The following is a 15554-nucleotide window of genomic DNA, read 5'->3' as shown; positions in this document are numbered from 1 at the left end:
CCTTATAGTAAAATTATGTGAACAGTTAGATACTCTTGTAGATTCTACAACTAGCCGAACCAGAGGAAATAAGGTGTAGATATATTTGTGAACTGTAAAATAAAACAATATACTTAGGCTGATTGATGATACGAGAAAAATTTCTAGAAAATGGTTTTCTTGACTTGCAAGTATGTTCCTCCAAATGTGACAGTCGAACTAAACATAGTAAAACTTTCTAGAGTCAATAAACTCAAAGTAGAGGGGATTCTACAGACAACCATCAAAACATCCCTTTAACAACCGATAAGGGTGTATCCCCACTCTTAAATCAGAAAGAGGTGTGGGACAGACCAGTTTTAGTAGTTCCGTTGCCTCGTTCGCAGAGTGTAGTAGTCAGTAAGTGTTTGAACTCGCGAGAGTACGTTAATTCGTAGAGCTCAAGGACGCTATAAGTCTTTGTACTAAGTTTACTTTAGTTTTTGTTTTTGAGTTTCTGGAATTGTGCTTTTTGGATATATTTATATATCTATTTATATATATATATATATACAGACTCACAATGTGGGATTCTCCTAACAGTGGTAACTGTCGGACATGCCAGTACAGCAGGTAAGAATATGCTTGAACTTGTTAATATTATTAAAAATATTTCATTATACTTTGGGTTTTCCTGTTCTATGAATTATGAAGATAATAACTTACACAGGTATTTTCTTGCATTGTAAACATTAATTCATAATACTAGAAATAAACTCCTGGTGAATTTTTTAAAACAATTTAATGATATAAAAAGTCGTATTCAGAAATTTCTATGAACATTCGTTGAACTATGTTTTTACAAATAAAAATAATATAGATAATATAATTCTATATATGTAGTTTCTAATTGATACATAGTAACGATTGTAAGTAGTTATTCATGTTTTGTTTCATCCGTTAAAGTTAGAATTCACACCAGTCAATCAATCAGCTGGTAAATTCTTAATTCCCTTATGAAAAAGTTAAGTCGAGTCATAATAAAATGAATAGTTGTTGGCGCGAAAAACTTTTGCATTTATATATATATATATATATATATATATATATATATATATATATATATATATATATATAGTTTTTTATATAAAAGGATGATAGAAGTTGTTGTACATGGACATCCAGTTGACACTTAACATACCAATTCACATGTACTTATTTGAGTAAATATTTCATTATTATATCATTTATTTATCTTTTTCTAAATTATTCATATCAGCAATAATAGATATCATTTTGCATTTTCGCATTTAACTAAAACGTGGCTTCAATAAAATTTATCTCTTTTCACAAGATCTATAAAATACCTGCCTAGGAACTGGTCTATGTTAAATTGCGCGGGAATAAGTCTGGAATGTTGAGAGTCACTAACCCCAGAAACAGGTACCTTCGCTTTATGGAATATAAAATCGAAGCCGTGTATTTTGAATTCAACAACAGTAAAATCAACTTATCCAATGGATTCTAATATTTAGTGATTGATTATTGAACCGATATGTTTTTACAGTTAACAGTACACTCACTACCTCTTTCATTGTTTTCTTCTTTATTATTATAACTCACTTGTTAATAGTATTTTATCAATAAAGATTTCATATATTCTTCAAATCAATCAATGTAGGGGGAAAGGTATGTTTTTGTTTATAATACAATATTTGAATATCAATACATCTAAATGTTCTTGATTTTAGATCTCTTCTGTTTCAAAATTAGTTTTTTTTGATAGTTTTAAAAAAGAATGATAAATTTTGACGTTGCGACTTTTCTTTAAGTCTTTATCAAAATATGATATTGACTCTTATTGACAATTTGCTTATTTATATTGATCTATAGATCACCTTCATCATGAATATCAAAATAAGAATAAAATCAACTTAGAACTTTGTTCCAATAAAAATAATTAATTTTTCCTTGGTTTCCACATTAATGCATTAATATATCAAAAGATCTAAAAAATAAGAAATTGAAGAAATTTATTTGAATAGCTCGAAATGTATTCACTCGTAGCCTAAAAATAGAATATGATTCGTGCAAGACAGACTGCTCTTGTGCAATAACACGTGTTTTTTCTTAGTTCCTTTAACATTTATCATTATAAGGGCGCCAAAATGAAAAAGGCGCCATTCTTTAAACGCGGGAATAATTAAGTGCTTATCTGTATTGTTATTTATTCACTTAACTCTGTTTGGTTTGAAGATATGAAACATGAAGCCACGGACACTAAGTAACAACTTAAATCAAGTTCTCATTCTTAGTAACATTTGTGAAAGATATATATATATATATATATATATATATATATATATATATATATATTATAAATTGCCACATCAATTATTTTTAAACAAAATTGTATAGTGGGAATTTTTTTAAAGCCTTCTTTATCATTTGTGGTGGATTTCAATATCGAATAAGGAATTGTATTAAGAATTATTTTAGAATGAAATGAAATTATAAAAATCACGTTGACGTGGCCTAAAATTATTATCAAAATTATATCCTTAAAAATAAAAACACTGACCTCTAAAAGCTTTATTTATGATAAAGTTTTTCCGCTATTGATTTAAATAAGTATTAAAGAACAGAGCCATCTGATGGAAACTAAAATAATTATTTTTTATACTCATCGGTTCCCAGTTTTGATCATTGTATATTTTTAATAATGTTACTTGCAAGTAGTTCAATTTGTACTGAATACAACAAAAAGTTATATACGATTGATTTTAATCATGGGAAATGCTAAAACAGTTAAAAAAATCATTTTTATAATACTTGGTTTAGATTTCTGTTTCTCTGTAATGTCATATATTTAATGGTTTAAAATAAATCAAAACTGTTTATAAAACTTCTATTCTCTCCAAATAGAATTGTTCGACATGAATAGCTAGTTTCAATTGCGGACATGAGGGTTGAAACAGCCAAGTTAAGTATACTTTTTCATTGAATATACTATCCCAACCTATATTTTATGGTGTTTGTGCATTATAATTTTGATTAAAATTATCTTCCTATCAGAAAAAGTCTTCTTTATTAAAAGAAAATGTACCTATATTTCTTATTCCATATTGTTTCTTATCATAATTTGTGTGATCATATTCTCGATCAAAAGTATTTTGATTCTTACAAAAAGTCACATTATATTAGAAAGGTAGTGATTGGCGCTAATGTAAGTTATTTTTAAGTATGACCTAGATAATATATAGATATTTGATTGAATAGACAAAATCCTGTATATAAACTAAGTCAAATTTATATTTATATTTTCCAGTACATCAAAAATGGCCTGTGATTCAGTGGAAGGGCCTTATCTAGATAAAGAAAATATGCAGCCTTTCAACCACATGAAAAACGATGAGCTTTCTTTATATGATAATGGGAATGTGGAACCTTATCATCCTTCATCTCTGTCACGTTGCCGTCGGCCTCTCGAAGAACATGACTCCAATTCTCTGGATTCTGGCTATGGTGCCAGCTATTATGGTGAAAAATTTTTGTCCTACGCCTCTCCAACAAGAACTACTACTGCATCTTTTAGCTCAATGTGTTCTATGGAAGACGAATTTTTGGATTTTTCTGATGTCGAACCCTTAGAAAAGCCGTCACTGCCCCAAGATTTCAAGAAATTGATATCAAATCCTCTAGTACTCAAAACTAAGCCTCAAAAAATTTGCTCTCCAAAAGATACCATAATCAGACCATTATTTAGAAGAGCTTTATCCTTGCAACCACAGAGTGATAACACACCAAACAGCAGTAGAGTAAGAACTAGTCTGTTCAAAGGGGACCAGGAAATGCGATCTTTTAAAAGACCCGACCCTCCTAATAATACTACAGTCATCGGGGTGAAAAGGTCTAGGATATTTGATGATGATGATGACAGCGATGCTTCAGTTCCGATGGCAAGACCATCCCTTCAGCGAGCTTTCTCTGTCACAGAAGAAAGTATAATGTGTGCTGTACAGAGATCTGCGGTCGAACCTGATCTTATCGGAGATTTTAGTAGAAGCTTTAGTCTTCCTTTAACAACAAGTCGTCATCAAGATCTAAAAGCTATTACTCCACAAACTTTGGCAGCTCTCATTAGAGGAGAATTTAGTAATACAGTTACCTCCTATAAAGTTATTGATTGTAGATATCCCTATGAATTTGAGGGAGGACACGTAACGGAAGCTATTAACATTTACACAAAAGCACAGTGTTTGGAACTTTTAGACTCAAGACCACCTGTGACTGAAAATTCGAGGCATATTTTGGTGTTCCACTGCGAGTTCTCCAGTGAACGAGGCCCTAATTTGTAAGTGTTCGTTTTTTATAGAATTTTTATGATCATCAAACTCAAAAACTTTCCAAAGAATAAACAGAGTTTTTAGATGCATTGCAATCTATTGCAATTCAAGTTCAAAGTCATAGTACTCCAAGCTGTTTATTTTATTTTAACAGATAGTTTAAGTACAATTACAAGCAGTACTAGTTCTAAACAAAACAAATTGTCTACTGTATGCGATAAAAAATAGCAATTAAATGTAGATCAAAAGGAATCCATCATCATCCACAACAAATAACTTTTAAAAAATTCCTGTATTTTTTGGACATAACTTTTAAAACTAAACACATGATTAACCACAACACAAATTACCTCAACTTTGTAATCGCGATAATAGTCTATTTCAATAAGATGTGTTAAAAGTCTTCTATTGTCAGCAAGACTATGAAGATGTATTGGTACTAAAAATACGCTATCAAACCTTGTGAGGATAATGTCGGGTTTGATGTGTTTTTGGCAAAATTAATCCGGAACTTTTATGAAGGAAACTAGTAAATTTGGAATATTTGAAATTACTTACAGTCAAGTAGCTAATGATAACCTCAAACATATAGCCTTTTCCCTGTTAAACTTGTTTTTGAAATTAAATTTATAGAATATACTATGCGAGAAGAAGAGAAAACCGTTATTGAGTTGCTTCCTAGCTTTAAAATTGTTGAGTATGTGTAATTATGTAAGTTTTGTGTCATATTCTCAAAGACCAAATCCCTTTACAGATATCGTTTCCTGCGTAAAGAGGATCGCAATAGAAATGAAATAATGTACCCATATCTGCATTATCCAGAAATATATCTCCTAGAAGGTGGATACAAGAAATTTTTTGAAGAGTTCTCCGAAATGTGTACGCCAGTCGCTTACAAAGAAATGTTGCACCCAGATCACGAGGGAGATCTTAGACATTTTCGATCAAAATCGAAAACATGGAACTGTGATTCACGTCAGCGTCCAGGAAAAAAAAGACTAGGGATGTAAATATTTCCAGGTTTATTGCCATAAATTTTTATAGTACAAATAATTTAATGATATGTTTTTGGTTCCTAGTAACTTTTACCTAAATAACAGATCGTTAAGAAGTAAAGTGGAGTATGTATAAAGAATATTGTTAATATATCTGTATTTCCCACAACATATCGATAAACTGGGTATTAATTATAATCAAATAAAAAACAACACTCATATTCAAATACTGTTACATAAATAAACCATACAGCTAAATTGCACATTTATTTTACTAGAATTATAAACATTGTCAGATATTAATTCTTGTGGACAAAATCTAACTGTATTACCAATTTTGCTCATATAAGCTGTTCATGTGAATATTCATCCATTATTAATTATATGCTACAAAAATTTTATTTATATGTAAATGGTCGGTAGTAAATACTAAGCTATTCCATCCTCAATTATGAATTGTGGGCTGAAAGTTTATTTTTTTGTACAAAATAAAAAAAGCATGACGTTTGTCAAGTCAATTCTTCAGATTTTCAGAAAATACTCCAAACAAATGTCACATTCTAAATGCCATATCTTTATATCTTTAACAGATCTCAATTTATAGATGATATTTTTGATATTTAGTTTTCTTTTTTCAAGTTATATCTATTTATTTAGCTTCAAAATTTTGTGCACTTGTAGCTCTTGAATATGTTTGAATCACTTCAATTTCTGTAATGGGATGACTCTGGATATATATATTTCATTATATTGATAATGGATACTGTAATTTCTTCCACTTCATTTTTTGACAATTTCAAAAGTTTTGTGGAGACAATATTAATATGTGTTATCACAGTTTCTTAAATGATATACAAAATATTCACTATTTTCATAAAATATCCAATAATGTGTATTCTACTTAAAAAATCAATTAAAATATATAATACAGATTCTTGGGAATTTTATGACTAGAATAAAGAGAATCATTAGTTCATACATAATAGCAACTTCAAAAATTGTTTCTGCTTACAATAATTTGTTTCAAATCAGACAAAATAAATTTCTTAAATATAATTTCAATGCCTATTCGTTATTTCAGAAATGCTTTAAATTGATGTGTTATGTCTTTCACACTAGCTAAATATTTTCACATACCGAGAAATCACATGAATATTGTTATTAGTTACAATGAAAGCATTTTGGTTATATTCTTTGAATTTCATTGTAAATGATATTTACCGACATTACTAGTAAATTTCTAAGATTTAAATTAAATATAATACTCCCTTAGTTTCATATTTGTATAATATAAAAAACAGGAAATTCAAATCTAATATTTATATTTCGACTGTCCACATAATATATTTATTATCAAAACAAACATTTTTAACTCTGAAAACAGTTCTATTTTCATAAAAAAAGTTTTCTACATTTTACCTTTAAATTTTCATAAAACAATTATTTCTAATACTCATCTTTGATTCTTAATATCCCATTTGTTCATAAAACTTGTTTTATTGAATCTATGATTTTTTTCAATTTTACAATAATACAACAATCTTTTTGCCGAAAATTAGACTGTCATTGGGACAACTCATTAGGCAAATAAAAGTTACTAAAGAACTAATATACTTTTATATTATGATGCACCATATTGGCGCGTAATTATCTAAGACATAGTCTTTTACTATGTATATATGTACAGAGAATTTTTTTGTGAAAATGATCTTAATCATTTTATTTGATCTCAAATTCGTAAGTGCCAAAAACATCTTGAATATTGATAGAGAAATTATTTTGTACTCTAACTGCCTATTTTTTTTATCTGCTAAGTAATCTACATTTTGTCAGAAAGTGATTATCTTTACCTAAGCGCTACTAATAATTTTGAAAAATATGCTCAATATGTCAAATATTGTTATTGGATTGTTTATTCTTACTTAAATTGAGAGAATGTTTTATTAAAAATTTGCAGGTAGTAACTATGTAAATATGCAAATTACAGAAAAATTTCTATGTTATATCAATGTTCATAATTGTGGAATTGAAAATTAAACAATTGGATAGCTACTGCACCAAAATTGTTCAATAATTGAATGTATCCATATTCATAGAGGCAAAAATTGGGCAACTAGTCACAATTATGAACTTTGATGTAACTTTATAAACAGTATTTTAAGCTTTGATAAGGATTATTTTCACCAAGTAACTGCTTAGTTCTGTCATTTAATGCCAGAGAACTGAAATGCAATGTTACGTTAACCAAAGTATCATCATTTTTTTTAAATATTTTGACTGGGCCCAGCCTATTTATTTAACGTGCAATTTTTAATGCAATAAAAATGTGATGGTTATTTGCACCAGGAGATGCCCTGTTTGTAATGACTTTGCAAATATATTTATTACATGTTAAGATATCGATTTAATATTATTGTGTGCATTTTTCAATTTTTTTAATTGATTGCAAGTGTGTATCATATTATTCTTTTGTAAATTAAAGTGATTTGTCTTATTGACAGACTGAAATTTTCATAGAATTTGTAATGTAATGTGATAAGTAATATATATTTTTTAAATCATTTATTCTATTTATTGTTTTCCTTTTATAATTGAATGAGTAGAGTGTGGAGTGGAGTGTAGAAGTAGTGATAAGTATTACATGGGAGAAGGAAAGTGAAGTGGCCAACTACATATGATAAATGACAGTTCAAAAATTTTTCAGAATGGCGCAAGTGTAGACAAAATGTATGGTATGAATGTAGCAAACTATGATCGGGTTAACTGGATCATGATCTGAGTGTTCGGAAACTGACCCGGTGTACATTCATTAGTCGGGTCGCAGTCATAGATTTGATCCTTTCTACCCTGGCAGACATCAAAAAGACCCTGGTAGAAAAATGATTTGTTTTATAGAAATATTCGACATGGATATATTCTTTTTCATTTCTGTTACCAGAAAAATGCTAGTAAATAATTTGCATCCATCAAAAAACTGAAGAAAATTAGAAAAAACCGTGCTCTCGAAAAATATACTTCTAGCAGAAAAATGGAAGCTTTCGAATAAATATAGAAGTAAATAGTTTTAATACAATTTTTAACATCTAATTATGTAAAATTTTCTATATGCATCCCTCCAAAAACCCAGAAAAAAAATGATTACTTAAGGGCGGATCAGCTGCTCAAATGTTCGTAACTTCTGCGCATGTATGGTAGAAAATTCTAATTCTACCAGAAAATTGAATCAATTTAGAAGAAATAAAACATTATTTACTTTGGTTTCATTTGTACTACCTATAAATTATCATTAATTAATTTGCACCCCCAGGCAAAGTGGAGAGAACAAAAGTAACGGGCCTTACAAAAAAAGTTAGATTGTGATGAAAAAAAAATCTTATAGCTAAAACTAAAATAAAAAATTAATATCACAGTTCATTATTGAAAATTTTATTGTACAAAATTGTGAAAAGTTGTCCAGGGCGTAAAAAATATTTGGTGCTTTCTTCCAAATTTACCCTGATTCTAATGTAGCACCACCCTTGTTTAATTTTGACGGACATTTTTTTACATACACAGATTTCCTTACCTGTACTCTCCATACTTTTTAAATATAGTAAAGTTCATACTTTATGTGAAATTATGATAGATAGTAAGTTGTGTTGCCTAATAAATAGTGCACTCACAAAACGTGACAATTCACAAGTACATGAGCGCGACTATTTGATTTAAAATATTGACAAATTAATCAGTGGTGTGGCAATCAATATGGGAAGTGGTCGTTAGTAAAATCTCTGTGCTTTCTTGATTTTGTTGTTATGAGCTTTGTTTATTCAATTAAATTAAAAGAAAAATGCAAATAAAACGTCGAAAACCAACAGGACATGGCAATTATACGCAAGTAATGATTATTCGCCAAGTATACGAGTCGTTTGAGCCCGGCTTTATATACTAAATATATAAATATTAAGGGACTAGGCAATAAACCAAATTTATTAAATAGAAAGTCTAGAGACTGGAGTTGTCTCTCAAAGTCAAAACATTAACTAAAATATGTTGAGTCGATTCAAAGTTGTTAAAAGTCTCTGATATCTCTCGGATGTCGAGACGATTATAATCTAAAATCATTTCCACCATCTTTTTTTAGTGTTATCGTCGTTAACAGAGATGGATGCACGAAATGAAATGTCAACGGGGAAATTAAAATATATTGAATGACTAAATGGCGGCCAAAGAGGTTAAGAGGGGGGATTGGATTTGAAAATAATTGGTTTTAAAGATAAATGAAAGACATGGCTTTCGAAGCAATGAAGAACATCGAATAAAACTGGGAGAATAGGCTGTTAAAAAAATGGAATGGAAACTGGGTGAGTTAGTGATCCTGAAACAATGACAACTGTTACTAATATGTATGAAGAAAGTGTTTTCTGTCAAAATACCACTATCTCTGGAGAGCACAGCAGCCCATTCAAACATCAAACAATCTTCCTCTACCAGTAAATCGCCGTGTTCTAATGGATGAAACTCCCTAGACGGTGCATTGAAAATTTTACAAAGCATTCCAGGAGGGCGACAAAAAGGTTCTGCGTCTAGTTAAATACTTCTTCTTCTTCCTACTAAATTTTAGGCAGATTGCCGCCTGTTCTTCTTCGCAGCATGCCTATTGCCTCAATTGATGATAAGATTATCACTCCATCTTTTTCGTGGCCTTCCCATACTTCTTCTCCCCAGAGGTGAGTTGTCTCTTGCTATACTAACTATTCTTTCCTCGCTCATTCTACTTATGTGTTCGTCCCATTCACGCTTTCTGCTCAGTACCCATTCGTTAATAATTTCCACTCTGCATTTTTGCCTTATGTCGTCGCTACATTCCCTATCTAGGAGCGTACTAGTGGAGCTCACAGAACTCACTTACAGAACTGGATAATGGAAAGCCTGTCATACACCATTTCCGTTATATAGACAAGTAATAATAATGGTCAAAGCTCATTTGATACATTGTGAGCCCTACTTAAAGGCACTAGTATACGAGTAAGGAGGACATAGGTAAAGCAAAATGCTTTTGTTGGTAGTAGAATTAAGTTGGCAGTTCTCCATCGAAGAAGGTTGTAAGAGTCAAAAAAACATTTTTCTCTGTCTTAGTAGTCGATGAAGAAGGTCTGCTATAAAATAATGGATCAGAGATAAATTTTAAGACTTTCGATATCGTTATTGAGTGGAGATTTAATGGAGAATTCCACTCGAAAAACCCTTCTTATAGAAAAGGTGAAAAGTTTTTTCTTCTGCCACATAGATGTTAGACGAAGGAAAACTTAATTCGAAAACCTGCCATAAAGGAGAAACGGTTGCCAGAAAGTTTTCTCACTCAGAACACTTTAAATTTCTTTCAAAATAACTGCATTGGCAAGTTTTCTATATGTTTTTATAGTACACTTCTGTAAAAGAAGCTATTCCAGTATTCCCTAAAAGACTACTCCTCTAGTTTTTTATATTTGTATTTTTCTAGTTTTTTTTAATTTCATTTGTTTTGGTGTTATATTATTATATATTTGGTATTATATTTCTTTTTATTTTAAATTTTTACATTTATTTTATTTCATCAAAAAACAGTTTTTTCAAATTCATGGAAGTCCCAATAAAGTTGGATATATTGGTTTAGTCTAGCCTTTTAGGGATGCTATTAAATTGTTTAGGAAAGAATAAATTTATCCTTGAATATCGAATTTTAATCTATATTATATCACATATTTTTTATTTATTATTATCTTTATTTATATGAATATGTAGGTATACCATTTATTAGAATTAATGTTAGTTGTAATTTAACAATTTTATTTTTTTTTTTGGCAGTTTCAAGTTTAAGTGTTTATACTTTTATATTAGCTGGTTGATCTTCAAATTCTAATTATTCATTATTGGAAAGTTTACGTTCTGTTGTTCAAACAAAATCAGATGGCGCTCCTAAGTAAATACTTTTTATATATAATTTTTGAGTAAACCACACTCATCTTCACTGTAAGCTATCCGGAGCCTAAGGTTGCATTCAGACAGCCGAAGTAGATAAAATTGTAATACTCAATCCAACCTAGGAATTTCGAGGATCGAGTATTCCAGAAGATATGTGAGACCTTTGGAATTAGGAAGAACGACATTACCTCTTCACACCCCAAATTGGACTGACATTGGCGAACATCAAACAATTGGGACGAACTCATACCCTTTATTCTGATGGCTTTCCAATCGGCTGTATGTAAGACCATGGGATGAACTCTAGCTGGTATCGATTTTGGAAGAGAGCTTCGGTTAGCAAGCGACCTTCTATTTGGTACTCATTAGAGTCGGAACTTGTCGTCGACTATAATGCCTAAAAACTTAGTCGAAGATTGTGGCTTATTCAAACTGAAGTACGTAATAAGACAAAGATTAAGAGTTATCGCATTAAAAGCCAGTATGATATAAGGTTCAACAGTCGATCGATCCAAGCCAGGAATAGAGTTTTTCTTTATAATCCTACGAGGGATTGAGGTCCGCGAGGGTTCAAAATGATTGGGATAGTTCTTTCACGGTGATTACACAGATCAATGACTTGGTCTATTATATATAGCAAAGCCTCCAAGCTTAGATGAAGGTCATTCATTTAGACAGGTTAGTCTCCTTCGTGAGTCAGGCGGAACAGATTTAAGATGGCACAGCGTGATAGGTGAACATCTGTCATGTGACGGCGCCGGTCATAACTTAATGTATTATAGATTATAAAAGACTGTGGGTGGCTTCATTTAGAGGGAAACCATTGTGCTCGATGTTTCTTAGCTATAACTAGACAGACAAAGATCAACAATGTTCTGGAACTATTCATATATGAGGGCGCTCACATGAAAGCAATTAGTGAATATTAAAGAGTGGTACAAGACAATCCCAGGCAAGTATCAAGTGGAATATATAGTGAAGTGTTAGTAAATTGCTAGTAGTTGTATTTGTGGTGTAATAAAGTCTTAAGTTTTATCCTCGAACCCAACCCGGGGAATGCTACAGTAGTTTATGTGTCGCAAATTTAAAAGAAAATTCCTCAATTTGTGCTTACCAAGTAGTTTTGTTCTATTTTAAAATCAATGAATTACGTCTCTGTAAATTTTCACAATTATCACTCTATAATGCAAGTAGTAAATAGAGTAATTGTAATTAATGGACCATCAAATATTTGAACATTCAAGGAATGAGTCATGTGAACATAAACGGCTTGTTAAACGACTAGATTCAATGACCGAAAACCAAAAATTTCCATTTAATGCTAATATTGAGATTTTTATTGTAAACCTTGAAAATACTATATCACTAAAGTTAACAGAATAATATGAGTAGAAAGAAAAAACAATAAGGGGAAAAATAAGTGCTAATTAAGTGCCATATTACGAAATTTTCCGCTGTGCTCGTGTGGCCTCGGTAGGGCCTATATAATTAAATATACAGTAAACGTTGATCTGTGTAATCAATGTAAAAAAACTATCCCAGTCGTTTGACTGGAAAATACTTGCACAACAACTTATATGATGAAAACAAAAATCGCCTTTATATTTATTGTTTCATAAAGTATTGCATGTGTATACAGGAAAATATACAAATTACATGCATAAAAAATTTAATAAACATGTATAAGAACTCAGAACCTTGTGATACCAACTATTCTATTTATGGCAAACTACTACCATCATCTTCGCTTCTTTGGGATACACTTATAGAATGATAGTAAAAAATAAGACACTGATTTATAGTGATATGCTAGATAATTGTAATTTTGATTGTATGAAATGGAATCCGATCAATGATTTTCATAGTTTATCGCGTTAGTAGGTACATGCATTTGACATTACATTTAATAATTTATCAATCATTATTGTTGTTTCTACGCGTTAAAAAAGGTTATGATTGTGCAAAAATAGCTCAGAAGGGAATTCTAGCTGGAGTAAGATGTTCTGTGCCTTGATTAGTCTGTTGAGTATCATCAATTAGTAGCACAAGAAAATTATTACCTATTTTTTTACATAGATCTGTACTCCTGGTTTTCATGCTGGAAATGCATCCATAATTTTGTTATTAATATCTTTTGTATTGATAGCATCGTCAAAACGTATTATCTGACAATGTGCTTTTTAATGCATTTGAAGAAAGGAAAACATCTTTTCCACTTAATTCTCGACATTGGTGTTACACAAATAATATCCAACGGTTTGTATGTGAGCTTCAAATATTACTATTCAGTCTACGACGCTTTTATGGCATTTTTCATGGTCGTTAGCGACTGTTGATAATGTCTACATCAATCGTAAATCCTGCCGGCACTGTGAAGTACGTGCTGTTATTATTTTCTTTATATTAGAAGCGATTGATATTTATCGTAAAATTTGTGCAGTAGCCACCTTATGTCATTAGTAACAATTCGGTGGCACATGTTAACTAAAAAATACGAGAATTATTTGAACAGTTTATGGAAAAGGAATGTTGCCGGTGGTTTTTTTGCCTTTTGAGAACACAATAAAATCAAAATTGTATTGAGAGACTTTGGAAAAACTTCTGCGTGCACTTCATAACAAAATACTTGATATATTAAATGAATATATCATTTTACTTCATGATGATGCTCGCCCACGGCTAAAGAACACAAGATCTGATCAGTTGGGAACAAATTGGTCATCCTCCTTACAGTCTAGATCTAGCGCCCAGAGACTACCACATGTTCCTTCATTTGAAGAAACACAGTGGTAAACACGATGTTAAAACGGCTGTGGTTGAGTATTTAAGTGTACTGAAGCAAACAGTGTGTTAAGTAGGAATATCACTGAAGGTTCCAAAAGTAGGAGTAATTTTCAAGTCAAACGATAGAATTGTTTGGAGGCGAAATTTAGAATTTAATAAGACTATATAGCAAGTGCCTTAATATTGGTACCTACTTTAAAAACGCGCCTCGTACATGTATTTCCGTTTTTGATATTACTACTGTGGCATTTATCTCTATATATTATTTTGTGTCAATTTTTTTTATTCTCAAAAATCATTTTGGATGTAATTGGATTATAAAATAATTTTTTCTGATTGACGTTCTGAAACATTTGTCCCACAATTTCTGCATTAGAAAATTACAGTTGAAAATAATGACGGTTTTATTATTAACACTAATTGATTTGTAATAATATTGTTTACATTGTTGAATAATTGTTTTAACCTAGTTTCTCTTTGTCGTTTATTATCCAAATCCGCTTTCGTTACAGATATGTATTAAGTGAAAAAATATGTATATATGTTTCTGTAAAAGCCTGAATATTGGAAAATCTCAGATTTTACAGGAAAGGATAACTATTTAGGTTTTTGTAAATCCCAGGTTTTACAAATAGAGGTTAGTAAATTGTTTGACACATGATCCTGGCAAGCAGGTGAGAACTATCATATTGATAAGGAAAAATACATAAAAGTAATTTAAAACTACAGAAAACGAGAAGAAAAAGAAAATTGTTCATTGCAAATGTATAAAGCGTTTTAATATTTTGAGTATAAGCGATAAAAAAGTTCATTGGACCGATAAAAGATGAGAATGGAGAAATCAAGTATTACATTGCGAATATTTATTAACGTTCTGGTTGTTCCGTAGGATAGAGGGATGGAAATGCTCAAGGAATGTAGTCACAAAACAAATGAAATATAAAAAGCTACATCAGGGTAAATTTTTTGTCCCCTTAAATGAAATTAAACATTTTTTAACTATAAATCCTTTAAATGTATGCTGAAATCAACTTGAATGGTAATTTAAATCCGCGTTTGATTGGACTGGATGAATTAAATTTGATTAACGTTGTTTAAACCCTCGTACTTTTACTCCTCGCAGTTTTATTCCCATTCCGGTTTTTCGTGAAACAAATATCAACAATATTAATAAACGCACATGAGTAATTTAAACATATTAATCAATATGCATTAACACGCATTATTCAATTGGCTAAAAGTATGAGCTCAAACTTTGTTTATTAGGATTCGGTCATTAGTTTCAAAATTTGTTTTGTCTAAATAGGAAGATATTTTCTAATCAAGTATCTGACTACTAAAAAATACATTTTTTTCTGTGAACAATATAGGGAGACAACATATATTTTGTCAATATTTTTAATAATTTTACTCTTACTTGCAAAGGATTTTAAGATATGTTGAGTTGGATGGGTTCTAAATATTTTTTTATTTGCCACAGTGTTACACCAATCGAAATATTTCCATTATTCCATTTGTTAATCAATAC

General features: G+C 30.5%; 1 protein-coding gene across 1 annotated transcript; it reads left to right on the top strand.

The window, feature by feature from the left end:
- The first annotated feature begins 340 nt into the window (after positions 1–340).
- Positions 341–7864, top strand: LOC130897441 (M-phase inducer phosphatase-like). Its single transcript, XM_057806291.1, has 3 exons — positions 341–591; positions 3287–4312; positions 5059–7864. The coding sequence occupies exons 1-3, from the start codon at positions 542–544 to the stop codon at positions 5312–5314; spliced, it is 1332 nt and encodes a 443-aa protein (XP_057662274.1). The 5' UTR covers positions 341–541; the 3' UTR covers positions 5315–7864.
- Positions 7865–15554: the final 7690 nt, after the last annotated feature.

This window comes from Diorhabda carinulata, chromosome 1 (genome assembly GCF_026250575.1).
Source record: "Diorhabda carinulata isolate Delta chromosome 1, icDioCari1.1, whole genome shotgun sequence".
Classification (NCBI taxonomy): domain Eukaryota; kingdom Metazoa; phylum Arthropoda; class Insecta; order Coleoptera; family Chrysomelidae; genus Diorhabda; species Diorhabda carinulata.
This window is presented reverse-complemented; position numbering and strand designations above follow the sequence as displayed.

Excerpts from the sequence above, each read along its gene's own strand:
- LOC130897441 (XM_057806291.1), top strand. The coding sequence starts at position 542 with ATGTGGGATTCTCCTAACAGTGGTAACTGTCGGACATGCCAGTACAGC. Across the intron at positions 592-3,286 it reads CGGACATGCCAGTACAGCAG|TACATCAAAAATGGCCTGTG; the intron begins GTAAGAATATGC and ends TATATTTTCCAG. Across the intron at positions 4,313-5,058 it reads AGTGAACGAGGCCCTAATTT|ATATCGTTTCCTGCGTAAAG; the intron begins GTAAGTGTTCGT and ends ATCCCTTTACAG.